The 21,241-nt window shown below is 35.2% G+C and overlaps 1 protein-coding gene across 2 annotated transcripts in view; it reads left to right on the top strand.

The window, feature by feature from the left end:
• The window catches only part of SYT1 (synaptotagmin 1), a 495,552-nt gene that overhangs the window by 299,388 nt on the left and 174,923 nt on the right, over nucleotides 1-21,241 (top strand). Inside the window, exons 1-2 of one of the 2 annotated variants that reach the window (XM_037513937.2) lie at nucleotides 3,369-3,406; nucleotides 3,723-3,905. In XM_037513937.2, coding sequence (XP_037369834.2) covers nucleotides 3,379-3,406; nucleotides 3,723-3,905 — 211 coding nt within the window. In that variant the 5' untranslated portion in view covers nucleotides 3,369-3,378. Of the gene's footprint in view, nucleotides 1-3,368; nucleotides 3,407-3,722; nucleotides 3,906-21,241 lie in introns of those variants that run through there. The other variant, XM_054696190.1, reaches the window with a different exon arrangement.

The raw sequence follows: 21,241 nt of genomic DNA, 5'->3' as shown, positions 1-21,241 counted from the left end.
TTAAAGGGTATTTAATGTAACTTAAAATAAGTTGAATTTATAAAAACAAAACTCAAAACACAGACATCAGAATGGTGGTTGCCAGAGGGGATGAGGGTTGGGGCTTAGGCAAAAACTGTAAAGGGGTATAAGAGCTACAGTTATAAAATAGATTATGAGCTGTAACACACAGCATGATGACTACAACTAATAATACTGTGTTGCATAATGAAAGCTTCCAAGAAACTAGATTTTAAATGTTCTCATAAGAAAAAAAATCTTTGTAACTCTGATGACGGGTGATAACTCTACCCATGATGATCTGTACCCATTGTGATCATCTTGCAATGTATACAAATACTAAAGCATTATATCATACACCTGATATCACTATAATTGTATATGGCATTTATACCACAATAAAAAATAACCCAGACTTATAATATATTGACAATGTAAATATTTGGTAAAAAAAAAAAAAAAGTGCGTATTCTAACAAGTTGTAACATTTTTAAATATATCACTTCTCCTTTTTACAAGTTTTTTATATAAGCTGGACACATATGCCTCATAATTTTAATTTTTTTATCTAGCATTGTAATGTATTTCCAGGTTTGTAAATATTTACCTCTAAGATTATTTAATAACAGCATTTTATGGGATTACTGTAATTTAAGAAGTCTCTCTATTAGATATTCCTAGTATCAGAAGACCAAAAACTAACTATAAATATTCTTACATTAAATTATTTGTACACCTAAGATTAATTCTTATTGTGAATTCCTAGGTAAAGAATAAACACCTCTAAATTTTTTGATGTGTTGTTACTTTGGCCACTATAAAATATTTTTCTAAATCAATGGAATTTCCTAATTATCTAGTGCTTTGTACCCTCACCTTCCTATCTATTCTTAACACATATAATCTCAGTAACTAATGCCTATTATAAGAATTGAGCAAAATGTCAATTTTTTTCTGAATAATAAAACTGCCACATGCAGTAAAGTGCTTAGAGACTTTAAAGTTATCACATTAGTCAGGACTAAATAAGTTTTCCCACCTACAAAGTGAAGCTTCTTGATAACCACATTATTTCCATGAATATGAATTCTCAAGAGCCACGTAACCATTCTTAGTTTTGCTATTTACAAATATTACCTCAAAATAATGAAGTATTGAAAATAAAATAATAAGCAATTAATCTGTCATATTTTTTGTATTTTGATTTTTCATTTTATAACAGTATGTGCAACATAAAAGGAACAATGTCTATATATCTATTGCAATATTTTCTTGACTTTTTTAAAATCAGATATAATAGGAATAATATCATTGACAATTGAACGTTAAAAGTTTATAGTTTTTCCCTTCTTCCTAAAAACATCTTCCAAACAATACTTCACACCTAAAGAGGATCATTCTGGGAAATTATAGAAACAATGTTTGCTTCCTTTAAAAAATTGAATAAACAAAGTACGTTTTCTAAATACTGAATCTTATTTTTCCTATCATTGCTTTGATTATTCAACCTATATGTAAATATGTTTTATATTCCATAATCAGCTGGGGTAAAAGAAAAATATTTAATAAACCAGAGTGGCCAAGAACCAAGGACTAGAAACAACGGCGTAGCCACTTGGAATGGCAGCCGAATGTCAGTTTGAGGACCAGCAGCAATACCCACTTCCAGACAAGACAAGATTGAGCCAAAACACAGATAATATGCCTTCAACTTAATGATGGTACTACTGCACTTAGCTATTTGTATTTAATACAATCATTTCCTTTAAATTCCACCATAAAACATAATTCCTCAAATATCCTCAACTATCCTGTGGAGATAAGTAATATTGCTTATTTTATCTGGTGATTCTCACAGCAGAGGAACAAATTTATTTTTTGAATACATACATATTGATATTTCATACATATGTATGTGTTTGAGTGTATGTATGATTTTAGTCTTGCTGACTAACATGAAATGTAAAAGTCACAGTATCATCAATATCTGTATAGTTTCACCTGAGTTATGCCAATAGTGCAAATAAGACTCCAGACTCTTATAAGGAGACAAGATCCTAAGGTAAACAGTATGAGAAAGCCTGGAAATCACTAAGTTGGGAAGTAAAATTTTGCCACATTCTGGAAAATTCTGGGCTGCCAATTGCTACTAGGGAAGGAAGGATGCATGAATGAATCGATCAGTTCATCCACTGATAAATAGATGAAACAAGCTTACATGTCAGACATCATGCTACATACATTCTTTGAATAGATTATCTTGCATTCTCATGAAAACCCCATGATTTGGTATGATTATTCTCATTTTACCAAGGAAAAAATAAGAACAGAGAGTGTGAATCCATGCCTGTCTGAGTCTAACCTGATCATAAACTTTTGTATTATATTAGTATTTATAATGGAAAAATTAAAAACTTAAAAAAGAATGAAATTTTTTTATCCATTTATCTGAGATTATTCTACACATTTTCAATTGTACTTCTACTATATCCACAGTTACAGAAAATAGATTCGCGAAGGTTTAATTCATAAAAATGCATTGTTTGTTTGCAAATCAAAAGGACTCTATAGACCCACCAACTTTCCTGTTGAAACTGGGGTTATTAATGCCCAGGCATTGAGTATCTCTGTTTGCCCAAAATCATGTTCACTCCCTCACCAGCACAGCCTGAAATCTTAAATTACACAGTAAAGCTATTAAGGTCCAAAATATGTTCAGACTGGAGACTACAACTTCAATTCCACCCCTTCAGAGAGCACTCACATGCATGAAGAAAAATTTAGGCAAGGCAGGTTTCATTACTTCATATTTCAGAAAGCAGGTAAATTAAGAGGACAAATGCCTTGCCAAAATTCATTTAGTGAAAAGTACTACAGTGCCTCCTATAAGATCCTTTTTCACTGACTACTTTAAGGATTATTTTTAATATTTTGGAGATAACCATCTAAAATAATTGAATAATTTCATAAAATAATTCAAGAATGTTACTGAACTAAATAAATTAAAATAATTAGATGAACAAGTTATGTTTTATCATCAGTGCCTTGGTAAATACAGTGTATCATGTATATTCCCATGAAATCATGCCACATTTACAGTAGCTTCAAAAATTCACCTGGCAAGAAGTGAATTATTAATCAGAGTATTGTCTACAGCAAATATCAAAAAAAAATGACTCAGAGGAAAACATACCATAAAAAATGAGGTTCAAGAACCAATTTCTGTACAATATCTTATAATAGTGTTGTTATATTATAATAGTATTGCTTATAATCCTTCTAACAGCCACTAATGTTTTGAAAGTATATCTTTAACCATTATTTCTAATATAAATATTTGTTCTCTTTTCCTTTCAGAAAATATAAAATGTTTAGAGCATGGAGCAACTGTTTCATTCACATTTCAGTAAGTTAGGGTCAGAAGCTAAATCTACAGCAAATAATTGACTGTATAGAAAACTACTAGATTTGACAGCTTACATAGTGTTGTTGGGAGAAAATCCTTTCAGTAACTATGTCTGGCCGTACCTGCTGGGGAAACTCTCCTCTGTGGTTCCATAAATATTTCATGAACCAACATAAAGTAATATGCTAATGATAGACTATTTACCCAGTGAGCAGGTGCACCCTCTGATGCTTTTTCATCTCCTGTATACCTTTGATGTGGAATCAGTGAAGCCATTTTGAATTGTTCTTTTCTGTGCACTTCCCTCCCCTTACAGTTTCATCTGAACCTAAAATGGTGAGCGAGAGTCATCATGAGGCCCTGGCAGCCCCGCCAGTCACCACCGTTTCGACTGTTCTACCAAATAATGCCACAGAGCCAGCCAGCCCAGGAGAAGGAAAGGAAGATGCCTTTTCTAAGCTGAAAGAGAAATTTATGAATGAGTTGCATAAAATTCCATGTGAGTATTATATAATGTTTAAATAGAATAAAAATAAATGGTTGAAAATCACCTTATCCACTGGAAAGCAGAACTCCTCTTAACATATTATAAGCTTACATTTATTTTTTTATTATTGGAAATAATATTTTACTGTACTCCAACAGTAAAATAAATATTCTTGGATATAAAGTCTTAAAACATATTTTATAAATCAAAATTTAATTGATAAAAAAATCTTTGTTTCATGTAAGTGGGTTCTTAATCATCTTTAATGCCTGTTTTTGTCACAAATATTAATGTTTATGGGGTGTGTTGTCTGTATTTTGGATCTGCATTGCATTGTAAAGATTATCCCTAAGTAATAGGTAAACTGAACTAATATTACAAGTTTTTATTTGATTTTATTCATTATTTCAAAATCTTTTGAACAGCCTATTAAATTGTCTGTCATCAGGGAAAAAAATCTATATCTATGTTTTTTGTATGAGTGTACCATTAATTCTGATCAGTGGCATTTTACTTAAATGTCAAACTACAGATTGGTCTTTTTTCTTTAGATTTAACCAGTTACTAAATACTAGAGACACTTTTCCAGATTATGAAGAAATAGGTTTTGGCCCTCACAAAGCTTATATTGCCATGGGGACAAGAACTAATAAATAACAAAGAGGCAAATTTCTAATGTGTGTCATGTAGTGATGAATAAGAAAACTAGAGGATGGTAAATAGGAAGGTGACAGGTATAGAAGATAAAAGGTTATTTTTTAGGATCTTCAGGGTTGATTTCCTTTGTAAAGAAACCTGGAGGAAGTGGTAGATAAATTTATAACACCTGGGAAATACAGACAAAAGCCTTAGGCAAAAATCTGCCTGGAACAACAAGGAGCCCACTGTACTTACAAAGAATGAACAGAGAGTGGTAGGAGATGAAGCTGGATAGTCACAAAAGCCTTCTAATGTGTGGCCTGTAAATTGCACGGACCTTGGATTTTACTAAGAGTGCAATAAAATGCCTTTGGAGCATTTTGAGCAAAGATGTCCAAATGATCTCACTAGAGCCCTTAAGAAATTAACTCTTGGCTACTGTACTATAGAAGGGTAAGGACAGAAGATGAGAGATTTATAAAATTTGTAAGAGAATTAGTCTATAAGGACAGTCAGTAACTAAATGAAAAAATACAAGGAATCAACTTCTGATCCCTTATTTAAAAACAAGTTGATCTATCTGTTCACATCAACAAATTCATTTCAGGATACTCTTAGCACAGTTGCTAGTAATCACCACTCTTAGCAAAAAAGATCCAGACCAGGGAAGACAGAGATGGTCCAATAGATCACACAGTAGGATGGGAAATGAAAGTTCTCATTCTCTTCCTTGTACTGCCGCTAGGCTGATGGATTCATCTGGGTTCTTTTGATATAAGGTGATAATTTATTCCAAGGCAGAAACCAAATGCATATCACGGGGGAACTCTCACTTAAAATAGCTTATCAAAGTGCTTACTTTAAGACAAATGTGTGGGCCGCTCTGGTGGTGCAAATGGGTTAAGTGTTAGCACTATGAAGCAATCCACAGTTACCGCAGCATGAGTTTGATCCCTGGCCAGGGAGGTGACCCACATGGCACAGCAAACCTCTCCTGTCTGCTCCCTTCAGCAGTGTATTTCAGTCAATCCTGTTCTGCTCCCCACTCTGTCTCTGGAATCTTCTCACCTCCCACACCTCTGGCCTGTACCCAGCTCTTGTATGCTTAAATAAATAAATCTTTAAAAAAAAAAATAAAGACAAACATGTTATAAGGAAGCAGGGAAAGTAATGAATACCACCAAGCCAAATGCATATTCCGCCTTGTCTTCAGTACCGGCTCCCACTCTGTGCTGGCAAACATTATGAATAGCATGACAACATTGATAACTATGGGATTTAATGTTCCCTATGTATTCACATAATTATTTCATCTCCTTTAGATCTTTGCCCAAATGTCATCTTCCTCAACCATGCTATTAAAATTATAATTCGTTCATCACATCCCATTATTGCCAGCATTTCCTATGCTCACTTTTGCTTCATTTCTCATAATATTACTTAGCACCATCTGCAATAATATGTATTTTGTAATTTGTTTTTAAGTTCCTCCAGCTTCCTCCAAAAATAATGCCAGCTCTGTGAGAGCAAGAAGTTGTGTCTGTTCTAAGGCAAGTTATATCCTTGGTATCAGGCATATAAGTGGCACACGATACCTACTTGGTGAATGAATGGATGCTAATGTAACTTATATCCTGAACCACCCCTCTTAGATTTTGAGGCTTTAAGATGCTCATTAATATTTCAATTTCTAACACTGAGGAAAGCATTATTTCAATATTGTATTGCTCACACTAACAAATTGTTTATATCTTTACAATAGTTCCATCTCTAGCCTTCCCCATGGAGAGTTAGCTATTACATTTTCCTCCCTGTTCATCAGAAGGAAAACAATCAATTGGAAAGTAATCTATAAAATTCTCCCTTCTTTCCTTTCCCATAGCCAACCACATTTCATTTCTACCCAAGCCACTGCCCCATTCCCATGTCCCTTTCATGGGGCACTGGAAATCAGACCAAATAACCAATCCACTCCTCTGTGAAAATTTTTGTTTGGCCAGCAACCTAAAATAATAAAATCCCAAAATAGCTGGGTAACACCAATAAAAATATTATATTGCTAGTACTCTCCTTGATGTAATAGAAAGGAACAAGTGAAGTATCTAAAATCTTAAAATGTTATGGTAAATAAGTGTTAGAAAAATGCTTATAAATATGATCACACAGTTGTGTGAAAAATAAGTAACTTTATATTTTACACTTTCATTTTAATCCATCACAATTTTTATTGCCCTTGTAATTGAAATTTCTAAGGAGGTTTATGTACAGAGAGCCACACTAAACAAAAATATAACATATCCCTAAAATCAAATTCCTTTGGGAGCATATGTTATATAAAGGTTATCACTTTTGACTTGGCATAATATAGTGTGACGATAATGACAGGTAACAAATTAAAATATTAATCGATTTCAGTCTCTGAACTAAATCTTGGCTATCTGGCAGATGTGTTTTTTGCAAAATTGATAGCAAACAGCTTTAGTCTGTCACTTGAAATTCCCACTTATGAGAAGAGTGGTGTCACAATGGCAAGGAGCATGCATGTCATTAGTTGGGTAATCTGCACAGTCCAGCATGGAGCATATTCAAACCAAATTGCCTGATGGTATCATCCATAATACCACAGGGCTTAAAATTAAAAAAAAAAAGGAAAAGGAAATGGTAAATGCTGAGCATTTTTATCTTTCAATTCATTGTGCACACTGTTATCTAAATGAAGCAGACAAGCTTTTTCAGAATGTTTCTTTATTTTGCAACTTTGATTTTAATATGACTAGGGCCATAGTTGGTTTGTAAAGCATGAACTCATGTCATCGGAATAGCTGTGATTAAGGTTTTGATATTCATGAGCTCCTTGAAGTACAGAGCACCTTTCCTTAAGCACAACAGAAAACCAAACAATCAGAACCTGACTCAGTCCAGAATAAGAGCCAGTGAGCTAGGGTGGTTGTGTTATTCATGTAGAAATGCCATTGGATAGATAGCTTTAAAACAAATGACATGATTTATTAAGTTCTGAAAGGAATTTATAATATGGACTTGCACCTAATTCTATTACAAATATTATCATTAACAGTGGCCTTGTTGGAATAGAGAAGCATTATAATAAAGAACTTCAATAAATGCTAAAAAAGAAAGAAAAAGAAAAAAAAAAAAACAAGCTCTGGACACAAACTGCATGGGTTCAAATCTTAGTTCCCCCAGATACTAAATCTGTCACCTTGGGACTGTCACATCAGCTTTCTCTGTATCAGTTTCTTCCTACATAAAATGGGGGTGAAAATATCTCCATCATAGGGTTGTTGGGTAAGGCATCAATGCATATAAAGTGCTTAGCAGAGTGTCTGGCACTGAGAAAGCATTCTATAAATGTTAGCTATTATTAAATCCAAGCTGTCATTTTAACAAGTCTATTTCTATTTTAGAAAAGCCCTCTATTCAGGTCAGACACACAAATTAAGAAAATTCCAGAAACTTTGCAGTCACATATTTGTGCATTGCACTCTTTAAACCTGCTGCAATGATGCCTGTTTTAGAAAAGATGATTTCCCTCTCGGTGTTTCCTCTTCTTATCATCTGCTCTAATTTTCCTTTCTTTTAACTTTTATCATCTGCTCTAATTTTCCTTTCTTTTAACTTTAATTACACAATCTTACTCCCTCATTCCCTTTAGCCTACACATACACTTAAGACTCAGGTATGTGCAACTGCCTAGCAAAATTCCATGTAAGTGCTCTGAGAAATATCAGTTTTCTTCTTTCATGCTCTAAATTTTCTCACCTCCATTGTCAAATACCATTCTGTCTTCCTCCTTTATAGCTACATCAAACTTAGTGAAAAACAAACTAGATCCTGACATCTATTTGTTCAATTCCCATTTAACAACTCTTCGGTGCCAATTTCCATCTTTCATGCACTATTAAAATTGTTTTCACTAAAGTGATCAAGTACTTCTTGTTGCTTGAATATGAGGTTAATTAAAAATCTTCATTCAGTCAAATATTTCTGCTTCTTTATCATTATTGACTTCTGTCCTCTGAGAACACTTGATGTTCAGAACTCTCATGACTTCCTTGTTTTTCCCTCTCTTTATTTTCTTTCATGGTCTGATCCTCTATTTTCATTCTTCCCTTCCTTAAGTAGTAAACATCCTGGATTATAGGGTTCTAATTTTAATCCTAGTCCATTCATAAACTTGTTGTTCTTGGGAGCTCTCATTTACCTAAGAACTCTCACTATTATCCCTGTCTCCCTACTCTCTCATCTCCAGTCTATATCTGTCTTCATTTAGGTCCTATTCATTCCTCTCCTGAAAAAAAAAAATCTCTCAAAACCAGCCAGCCCCTTCTTACCAGTGTCCTTTCTCATGCTGTTCTTCCTTCCTAGACTCCCTTTCCTCGGTAACCAACAGTCTTTATCATCCAACAACCAGATCATCTGTTGCCACTTTGATGAACAGTAGTACCCTCATCTCCCATTATTTTGTCTTCCTCCAACCTTTGAAATTTTTCATTCAGTTCTTTCACTAATTTGGGTATATGGTCTTCTTTTGGCCTTTCTCATGGACATGTAAATTCCTCAGAGGCAGAAACCATGTCTTATTTGCTTTTGCATCCCCCTTACCTTGAAAGTGCCTGAAACGATGCTGGAAATATCTGTTTGATATTATCATATTACAAATACTAACCTTATGCCAAACACCATGGTCCTTGTGCCATTCTTGGAGAAAATGTCATCCAGAAAGCAGTAATTTTCAAACCTTTTCATTCAAGGATTCCTTTGTCAATCAAAATGTTATTTAAAAATGTTATAAATGTCTAACATGGATAAAGCAAGCCGAGGCTGCTGTGGTGAATTAAGGGTGTCTTAATTGACACCCTTAAGTGAGTACTCCCCTAGATATTCCATCAGCAGCTCTGACACCTGCAATAGAGAATGACACTGAACAACCAACAATGAGATAGCTGGTAAATATGACATTAGCAAATATTTATCAATGAGGAAAAATGTAATCCATCCTGTGACTGAGAATGAACATGTCATGTTACTGTTGTATATTAATATCATGAACATAATGTTATTTCAAGGTGTTAATTTCAAGAAACATATGAAGAGAACCCTTAGGACATATAGGAATCCATAGTCTGTGAATAACAATTATTGTAATGATCACTTAGATTTATTGAGTACTTAGCATGGAACTATGTGTTGTGCATTCTCTGAAATCAATTTCTATTCTGCCTTATAAAAACAGTTATAAACCCCTTTTTACAGATAAGAAAGCTGATGCCTAGCAAGGTAAGTGACTTGTCCAAGAAACTTAACATGGTGTAAGTTGTAGGTGTATTAGGAAAATTTTGCACTTTTATGATTACGCCTTAATGGAACGTATCACAAAGGCTATAAATCACATCTACCCTTCCTTATCACAACTAGGACTTGAAACTATTAGGGTTCTCTTTGTCTGGTCAGAGACATTGGTTGATATTTGATATTTGCCTTTTGATCATTTTAAATGGGTGAATATTCAGAACATAAATTTAATACTCATTCAGTCTTTCTCATGCCATTAACTGGCTTTAAAGAGATGTACTTATTCACTTTGTTTCTGCATTTCTTTATTGGTCCCACCGAGATACATTTTCATGTTTATAACCCATTACTACTTAAGTACTAAACAATGAGACTGTCTCATTGTATAGATGCACTCTTTATGACTCAGCCACAGTTATCCTGTTGACTCAATTCTCACACTTCTGGAAAGCGCTGACTACAATATTAAATGAAATTACTCATTAGTATCAAGTAAATTGAAGTATCTATAAGAAAAATGTTATAATACAAATTGAAGAGTGTTGATTTCAGAGCAAGTGCTTGGTAATATAGAGTGACCTTGTCAATGTAATGCTGAAGGACTCTATTTGGGACAAGGACACTCAAAGAAATCAGTTGTAATTCATCACAGCATAACTAGTGATCTATGCTTATGTAACATGAATACCTATTTCATTGTGCTTTACTATTTCGTTCATATTTTTAAATTTAATTCTGGTTCACAACATAGGAAACTTGTCTAGTATACTCTGTGTGTATGTGCATGTGTGTATGTGTGTGTGTGTGTTTGTGTGTGTGTATACTTAAAAACTCAATCCTATGACAAAAAGTCAATTTGATTCTTAATAGAGTTGGCACTGAACCCTTATAGGATAATTCAAATATCCATTGGGTTATTTTCAGTCTGCTAAAAAATGGGTGTGAGTGCTATTGGTGTGAGGCCATCGCCCAGGAGCCCACACATCTTGCAATGTGTGAGACAGTTTCAAACATTGAAAATTGTCCCACATACTCTACATATTTCAAAATTCCCATAGGACACGCAAATAGAAGGAAAGTCTGCTTATAGTTATCTGAACCCAGAACTACCTTGCATATAAAAATAAAGCTTTTTTTTTTTGTCATGGCTACAATATATACTATCTTAATTTTTTTTCTAATGTTCACATAACTTCTGATCTTTCATTTTCTTCCTATTTTTTTTTTAAAAACGTCCTAAATGGGCCTCCCCTGGTGGCACAGTGGTTGAGTGCTGGCTGCCCGCAGCCTCTGCAGCGCCGGGCGAGGGTCCCACATGGCACGACAGACCTCTCCTGCCATGCCCACTGCTCCTCTCAGCAGTGTATTTCTTCGTCAGTCTGCCTGTTCTGTCCCCTGCTCTGCTCTGGTGAATTCTCTCACCCTCCCACACTTCTGATCTACCCAGTGCTTGTATAAATAAATAAATCTTAAAAAAAAAAAGTCCTAAATGGCTTACATCAACAATCAACAAATCCCTTTTAGCAGTTGCAAGTATTTGATTATTTCATTGTATCTTCTAGTGCAGTTTTATCTGAAGGTTTTTATACTGAAAAGCAAATTATTTCATTGTAAATTATTTCTCCTTTATGTAACAGCATATTTTACTGACTTAAAAGTTATTTATGTAGGGACATGTGTGTTATATTACTATTATTTATATTCTGAGAAAAAATATAAAATATTTATTACAAACTAGGGCATGCTATAGAACATTGAATTAAAGTATGCAATATGACTATCTTATAGTCAATGTAGAAATCTAAAAAAGTATACGCAACTGATGTTGTATTTCAGGAAGAAGTTTGTGTGTGTCCTTGCATTTTGATTCCCTCTTAGAAGCCTATTATATAGAAAATTCCCCAAGAAACTCATGCCTTTAGAATGAACCACTGTTGAGGGATTTTTATAAATTTTCAAAGTGTTAAGTAATAAGAGCAACAGTAAACACAGAAGCCACCAAGTGAATTAAAGATCTCAGTGAACTTTCTAAGCCTTTCTGAATTACATCCATTAGCATTTCAAAGATATTAAATAAACACACCTGAGAAAAATAAAGGGTGTGACCACTACTTTGGACATGTATTAAAAATAGCTCAGGAATTACCTAGATGAAACACTATACAAATACACAAATGTATTTTAAAATAGCCTGAGAAGTCCATTCCTTACCATACAGGTGCACATCAAAATACAGGCTATATTTTCACTAAACAGGCCTGACCACAAATGCAGATCTATAAAGTCAATAGCAGTGTGAGAGAAGCTGTGAGGACAGAGCTGGGTGTTCTGTTCTCCTCACTTGATGACTATGTAGATCCTTTGTTGTCTTGCTGACTTGTCAGGTTTGTGCCAGTTTCTATTAAATTGGATAAAGGATTTAGAGGCCGAACCAGAGGGAAATTTCAGTGTGCCATTGTAGTTTTAGCACTTAGTTTTATTTGTTTCGATTTTTCATTTATGAAAAAGCTATAATAAAGGGATGTGAACTTGACATCTTCTGACTCCATGTGCCTCCCCCGTTTACCGTGTGAGTTTGGATAACTTTGAGGTTAAGATTAAGAAGATACTTGTCCATTTAAAGGTTTCCTCGCCAAACAACTTTTATTGAAACTGCTGTCCTTGAGGAATTTCAAAACCACTGAACCTTCTCCATTTTTCTTTTCTTTCAATCTGTTTACAAAGTTAAAAAGAAAAAAAAAAAGGTAATGGTAGACTACAAATAGAAATATAGTTGCCTGATCAATATGCCATTTACTGAAAGTAGTGTGTGTCTGTCCACAGAAACTTAGAACGGATCCAAGATCTCAGAGTAATAAATCTTAAATGACTGGGTCCTACTGTTCGATGCCTTGGAAGTAAAATGTTATCGTATTAATTTATTTTTCATAAGGATTTGGATCAGATTCTTTAAAATCATTAAACTATTACTGTAAACTAAAATCATTACTGTGATAGTCTTGTAAATATTACTCCCTAAATTCTTCAGTATAATTCAGTGGTCCTAAAGTGTTAACACTTTTTCCATAAAACTATATGAATCACTTAGAAGTTCAGGGTCAATATTAGTTCCTAACTCAGGCTGGTGGAACATTGTCTACTATGATAAAAGATCAGAGTGTGAGCTCTGGAATTGGTCACCTTGTATTCGAAATTTCAGTTTTGCCATTATTACTGTATAACCTTGGACAAGTCATTTAACCTCTATAAAACATAGATATAATAATTCTGGGAATAAATGCACTTCAAAGAGCAGTAAAGAGTATTAATATACATAAAATGCTTTATAAAACAATCTCATGTAATGTTGACCATATTCTAAACACATAAGCTTTTAGTGTAGGTTTACATAGCACCTACTGTGAGCTAGGTTGTGCATGCCATACTAGGGAAATAAAACACATTATTTTGTTTCTGGGTCCCAATAGTATTACAGACTTACAATACCTCTGCCAGAAGGACCTCTCAATGAAAATTTATTAGCAAGACATTGCTGGCTTTTTGTGATCTCATTTGCCATTATATTTTTAGCACTTAGTTTTATTTGTTTTGATTTTTCATTTATGCTTATGCTCCAGTCACATTGCTATTTGCCCCCACAGAGTTTGCTTCAGCAGGACAGAGATTCTTAGAATTACTAAATTTATTATCTACATTGTGTCATGATTCCAGGTCTTTATACAAACTGACTCCTGCCTCAAAGCCCCACTTCTTTTTTTTTAATTAATAAATTTTATTTTTATATTCCCCATACAATTGCAATTCCCCCATTCTGACCCCAATCCCTCCCCTCCCGCCCCCCACCCCCCAAAAAGTGTCTCTGGTTCATAGTTTTTTGTTGATTTTGATTTTCACTTTCTTATAGTTATTCATTTTCCTGGTCCCTTATTTAAGTTTTCTAGATTCCTGCTATGAGTGAGACCATCCGGTATTTTTCTTTTTCTTTTTGGCTTATTTCGCTGAGCATGATCCCTTCCAGCGCCATCCATCTTGCTGCAAATTGCATGTGTTTATCTTTTTTGAATGCTGAGTAATATTCCACGGCATATATGTACCACATCTTCTTGATCCAGTCATCTATTTTTGGGCATTTGGGCTGTTTCCAAAGCTTAGCTATTGTAAATAGTACTGCTATAAACATAGGGGTGCAGGTGTTCTTTGGAATTGATGTTTCTGTGTCCTTTGGGTAAATAACTAGGAGTGGAATTGCTGGATCATATAGAAGCTCTATGTTTAGTAGGTCCAGAAATCTCCACACAGCTCTCCATAGTGGTTGGACCAGTTTGCACTCCCATCAACAGTGCAGAAGAGTTCCTTTTTCTCCACACCCTCGCCAACATTTGTTGTTGCTAGTTTTTTTAATATGTGCCATTCTCACTGGTGTAAGATGGTATCTCATGGTAGTTTTGATTTGCATTTCCCTGATTGCAAGTGATGTTGAACATTTTTTCATATGCCTGTTGGCCATTCGCATTTCCTCTTCAGAGAAGTTTCTTTTTAGCTCTTCTGACCATTTTTTGACTGGATTATTTTCTTTGTTGTTGTTGAGTCTCATCAGCTCTTTGCAGATTTTTGTGATCAGTCCTTTATCATTAGTGTTGTGTGCAAAAATGTTCTCCCAGTTGGTGGGGTTTCTCTTTGTTTTTGTTATTGTCTCTTTTGCTGTGCAGAAGCTCTTTAATTGGATGTAGTCCCAGATGTTGATCTTTGCCTTCACTATCACTGCTTTGGATGATGTGTCTGTAAAGATGTCTTTGATGTGCAAATCACGTAGTGTTTCGCCTATATTTCCTTCTATGTATTTTATGGTTTCAGATCTTATGTCTAATTCTTTAATCCATTTTGAGTTGATTTTTGTGTATGGTGTGAGGTAGTGGTCAAGCTTCATTCTTTTGCATGTAGCGACCCAGTTTTCCCAGCACCATTTATTGAACAAACTTTCTTTGCTCCAATGCATAGTCTTTGCTCCTTTGTCAAATAGTAGTACCATAAATCTGTGGGTTTATTTCTGGATTTTCTATTTGATTCCATTTGTCTGTATGTCTGTTCTTGTTCCAATACCATGCAGTTTTGATGATTATGGTCAAAGCCCCACTTCTAATTGTCCCTCAGAACCCTACTTCACTTCATTTTTTTAAAGATTTATTTATTTATTTATACAACACTAGGTACAGTCAGAAGCGTGGGAGGGTGAGAGAATTCACCAGAGCCAGACCCGGGAACAGAACAGGCAGACTGACTGAAATACACTGCTGAGGGGAGCAGCGAGCCAGGAGAGGTCTGTACGCCATGTGGAACCCTTGCCAGCGCAGTCGGCTGGGGATCGATCGAACTGGTGCTGCAGAGGCTGCAGGCAGCCTTGCAGCCCAGCGCTCAACCAGGCTCGGAGGCCCAACCCTACTTCATTTTAAAGGTTTTCCTGTCCTCATGCTACCAACCTCCTCATCTACAACTATTCAGCCGTTCTCCCTCTGAAACACATTTGCACTTTACATATGTTATCATTTTCACTTTCTATTTTACTATCTGCTTGTGTTTTTTTTTTTTTTTTTTTTTTTTTTTTTTTAAATATTAAATTTTATTTTTATATTCCCCCATACAATTGCAAACGCCCCATTCTTCTTAATACTAACCAATCTGCATGAGACCAGAATACTGTCTTTTCATCTTCGTGTCTCCAGCAAAATTTCTGGCTCATAGTAGGCAAAATCATGGTTTTCCTTTAGCTAAATAGATCCTAGGTAATCATATGATTGAGAAAAAGACTCCCAAAGAGGCCTTACTGGAAAAGTGGGAGAGGACACGGTAATGAAAGATGAATTCCTTGTCACACTGACTAAACGCATCCTGACTTCCAGAGTCATTTTGCTTTTCCTTTATCCACTCAGTATTTCAGTCAGCCGTCCTCTTTCTCTGTCTCTTATTTTCTCTGCCTTCCCTCCGTCTTGCTCTAACTTTGTCATGGTCTGTATCTGTTTTCTTTCCTTCTTGCCTGCACTGAATAAAAATCATCCCTGTTTGCTTTATTCTCTTTGGCCTAGTGGCAGCACAGTCTGATTCAGAATGGAGATATAAGCAGCTGCCAAATTGGTCCTCAGGGTAAACGATTCTTCCCACAAGCATTTTTATTCAAGTGGAGATCTGGGACTTAGTACCAGGATCAGCTTTTAGTTTTAAAAGTAATGTATTGACTCAGAATGCTCAGGAAACAAGACGAAAACAGTTCTTATGACCATTTCTATACAACACAGCCCAGTTTCCTGTGCTTTCATGGAAAGAATTCAAAAGATAGCTGAAGTGTTGTGTTACCACAGCTTTCCTTGCCATGGGTACTTTGGGGAGGTTTTCCTTGGTAACTGTTTATAGGAAGCTTGTCTGAGCTTCAGTTTCACCTCATCAGCCACACAAAGCGTAGCAGTTTAGTCTGTCAGTCACTGTTGATGCTGATAATACCACAACAAGGGTAGCATTTGAAGTGGTGCTTCAAAATGGCCTTGCCAGCCATCTTCTGCCGACACTAATTGGCACCGTTACATGTCACCTCACCTTTCCACAGCTGCTGTCACCCATCCACCTTTTTTTCCCAATCTGCTAATGTGGCTCTAATGCGATTTACCTGGCTGCCTTCCAAGTCCTCATCAGTAGAGAATCTGTTTTGTTACTTTGAATTAAGCAATCTGCAGTGCTACTGATGTGAAAGACCAGGTACCTCCTTAAGAGTCTGAATTGAATCATCTTCCTAAAACTTGAGCACTACATGAGTTTACAGGAGTTGCAGTTACAGGGAAACATATAGGCCATTTCCTCGAGTCAGTTGTACTGCTTTTATCTTCCACAGGCACTTGATGCAGCCTTGCTCCTATCTGCATTAGCTGGCCAGGCCATTCACTCAGTCAGGGACCACTGGACCTATGCATAAGGCACCAAAAGCCAAGTATCCTACCCCTACTGATGCTCTCTTCTTCCTTAGTTTTGATCTTTATGCTTTCTTTCTGAGTGTTCTTTCTCTTTGCTTTTTCCAATCACTTACAGGTAAGTATTTTCCAAGGTACAGCTTCTGGCATTCTTCTACCCCTGTGATTTTGTCATAATTTCAGAACTGCCAGTACTGTTTTATGTAAATTATGCCTACAACTCAACCCCCGATCTTAATGTCTCTACAGAGCACCCACACTTTTTGTTAAGTTAGCCATATTAAAAAATGATTTGCATATCCATTGTAAATGTAGAGTTCCATGCATTTTGGCAAATATAGATAATGTAACCATCAGTCCAAAAGTTGCCTACATCTGTCACCCTGTACCAGTTCAAGGCAACAATTAATCTCATTTCCATCACACACACACACACAAAACTAATTTTGACTGTTTTAACATTTCTAAAAATGGAACCATTTTACCACTTACCACTGTTTGGTCTTTTGTATCTGGTTTCTTTCACTGAACACAACGTTTTTGAGATTCATCCATATTCTAGTATCTGAGCTCCATTCACTTTTATTACTCAGTATTATTCCAGGGTGTGGATGCTTGCCCATGAATCTCTTGGACACACAGATCCTTTCTAGTGTTGGGTGTTTAAGAAAGCTGCCATAAATATTGTTGTGCAACAATTTGAGTGAATATATGTTCTATTTCTTTTCTCTTACAGAGAAAATTACTGAGAGCATAGTGTTGCTCTTCTTTCATATTAGAAAATGTCATAATTTTTCTTTTAAAGTGGTTGCATTTATTATTTACATCCCATCAGTGACATGTGGCAGTCCCAGTTACTCCAGGTCCTTGTCAGCACTGGATTTGTTGGTCTTTGAAATTGTAAACATTGTGATACATGTAGAATACATCATGTGGTTTTGATGTTTATATCCCGGATGAATCAAAATGAATTGTAGAACTAAATGTAAAAGTTAAAACTAGCTGCACAACATTATGAATCCACTCACTACCATAAATTTTATACTTAAAATATTAAAATGGTAAATTTTATGGATATGAAAATTCACATTTCAAAAAACGTTAATTGTAAAACTTCTGAAAGAAAATGTAGCACATAATTTCATGATCTTTATGTAGGCAAAGTTCTTTTTCTTTTGGTCATGCTTAAGATATAATTGATAATTAAGATATAATTGATACATTGCATAAGTTTAAGATGTAGAATGTGTTGATTTTATACATTTATATGTGATCAAAAATTGACCACCATAACACCAGCTAAAACCTTATCATAAAATTGTTTCTTTTTTTTCCATAACATCTACTTCCTTAGCAACTTTCAAGTATTTAGTAAAGTATTACTAGTTCTAATCACTCTATTATATATTTGATCCCTAAAATTTGTTTATAATATAACTGGAGGTTTATAACTTGTGATCAGTATTGCCCAGCAGACGTTTTCTTAAAAGGGAACCAAAGACTTAACTACAAAAGTTGATAAATTATAGACTTCTTCAAAGAGATGACTTCTACTGTTAGAAATGAATCATGATGAAAATGAAAAGGCAAGAGTATCAGCTGTTCATCTATTTTACAGAGAAGTTATTTCCAGAATATATTTTTAAAACTCTTATAAACCAATATAAAAATGAGCAAGAGACTTGACCAACCAATGAAAGATGTGACAATGAAACATGACTGATAAGTTCATGTAAAAATATTCAACATTTTAGTCATTAAAGAAATGAAAATTAAAACTTCAATGAATGAATTTTTCAACTCTTTAAAATCCACCATTCTACAATTGTCATTTGCAATTGAAATTCAATATGCTAAAAATTAAACTTTTCACACGTGCATGTTCCTGTACCATGAAAGTCCAAATCCCAGCATCATCTTTGATTCTTCTCACTTTTTGTCCCCATTTTCCAACTAATTAACAAATCCTATTACCTCATTCACTCTCCTTTCTCTACTCTTTATTCCCACTGCCACTGCTCTGTTTGGGCCCTCATCTTTATTGCAATTATTAGAGCCTCATAAGATACCTTTCTACAACCATTGTCCACCGATATCCAATCCATTTTACATAAATCTTCCAGGTGAGTCTCTCTCTGAACAGCTCTGTACATGCAAGTCCCTTGCTCAGAAACGTTTGATTCTTTCCCATTAGCTGACCGTTGAACCCCTTTGTTACCCAAGACCCTCTGTAGTCTAGTTCCAACGTAGTCTCATTTCAACTTCTCTGAACTGAACTATCTCTTGTTCCAAGGATACATTCCCCATGTTTGTGCCTTAGCCTATGGCACTGCTATCTCTGAAGTGCCATTATCCCCATCTTTGTATATGCAAGCTTCCCTGTCCAAAAGAATTCACTTAATTCTTCTTCCACTACCTCTTCTATAATTCACCTCTTGAATATCTGTATTACTGTTTGAATATACTTATTCACTATCACATAGTATTATTATGCTTATATCTTAGCTCCCTTATTAGACTTGGTGCTTAAGTATAGCTGCAGAGTTTGAGTAACCATTCCATGCTATTTGCTTACAAAGAATAGGCAATCAATAAAAGTGTATGGCATGGATGACAGACTTGGGAGAGGAGTACCAAACAGAATGTTATCCTTCTTATAATCTAATAGGAGAGAATAGATAGGCGCAGAAACAGTAACAATATAAGATAATGATGCATGCTGAAACTTAAGATGTATAGAGGAGTCATCAAAATTGAGACTGGAAATGTAATTTGGAATTAGGTTAGAATGGACCATCGGCATCAGGCTAAGGAGTTTAGACTTTATTTAATAGTTAAAGAGGAGCCAGGAACCATTCGAGATATTTAAGCATGGAAGTAACATAATTATAGTTTTGTTTTAGGAACATCAATCTGGCAGCAGTGTGTGGGTAGCATAGATTGCAAGGGGGAAGTCTGAGGAGAAGGACAAGGCAGGAAGGAGGCAATTGAAGGAACACTAGAGATAATGAAAGCCTAAATTGCTGTGGAAAAGGAAGGCACAGATGTGACAGACTCTGTGAACACGCAGTTGACAGGCACTACATCTGAATGTAAAGGTTTCTAGGCAAAAGAAAATGAAAAATAATTCCACAGAAGCTAAGTAACCATTTCAGGGTCATGCCCTGAAGGGAATGGGGCATGCAAGAGAGTTCAGCATTAGAAGTGAAAATTTGGTGATTGGCCACACAGAAATTTAGGTTATAAAATTAGAAGTTGTCATTAGTAAGATTGGATCGGGGGATCAAAGAGAGCATCAATGATAAATTTTAAAATATAAAGCTCATGGATGAGAAGAGAAACTGATGAAGAGATAAATGAACTGTCAGAGAGTATTGGATAAAACGAAAATATAGAGTATCATAGAAGTGGAGTAAAAAGAGAGTTTCTGAGAAACAGTAGCCAATTTTGATTCAAAAGAAATTTGTTGAATGTATTGCTTGAAGTTTGGGAGAAGAGAAAATGACTACAGCAAGCAATCTGCCTTTCGGGTATTTTCAGTCCCGTGGGAGAGAGGGAGTCAATAGCATCATCATCAATATTTTCTGAGTGATTAATATAGGCCCTTTCTATACACTGAAAGACAAATTATTCCTCCTAATAACCTTGTTGTCTATGTATTTATGATATCAATTTAATAGGATAAAGAGACAAAAGAAGTTAAGCAACATACTTTTTTAGTTTAAGGCATAACGAAATAAATATTAATAAGAGGTAAGCAGTAAACAAGGCACAAAGGAAGAAGAAACAGTATGGAAATAATAGGTGTTAAAAGGAGGCCCTTGAATTATGTCTTGAGCCAAAAAAGTATTTGTACATCTGAAGAACAGGTATAAAGTCATTCCAGACTGAACAACATGAGTAGAGCCACATGCACTGTGAGTTCCACCCAATTATATGGTTAATAGTGTGGGTAATTGTAGGATACATTGAATGATACGATGGAAAAGAAAACACGTGACCCCATTTTTGAGAACATTTAATGCATGGCTAAGCAGGTCATACTTTATTCCTCAATCCATAAGCCTTTAAGGGCTTAAGGAATAGAGATTTTTTTTTTCTTTTTTTTGACCATGAAAAGAAATAATTAGAGATCTAAGTATCTTGGCATAGCAAATACTGCAAATAGATCATAGAAGATTATACCTGAGAAAAGGCCAGTGGATTTGGAGTTCTTTGTTGACCTTGGTTAGCTCTGTTTCATTGGGGAGTTGGAAACAGAAGTCAGTTTGCAGGATGTGAGGTGGAAGTTAAGAGAAGTATCTGGAGTGAGAAGGTGAAAGCAGTGAGAATGTATTCTTCTCTCCCTTGAGTATACAAACAGAATGAAAGCCCATGCACTTAACGGGATGAAAGGAAAGTGGGTAAGTGTTCAGCAGTGAATAGAATGAGATAAAAGGAAAC

The sequence above is a fragment of the Talpa occidentalis genome, unplaced genomic scaffold, assembly GCF_014898055.3.
Source record: "Talpa occidentalis isolate TD23 unplaced genomic scaffold, MPIMG_talOcc4v2.1 talOcc4.16, whole genome shotgun sequence".
In the NCBI taxonomy this organism is placed as follows: domain Eukaryota; kingdom Metazoa; phylum Chordata; class Mammalia; order Eulipotyphla; family Talpidae; genus Talpa; species Talpa occidentalis.
This window is presented reverse-complemented; position numbering and strand designations above follow the sequence as displayed.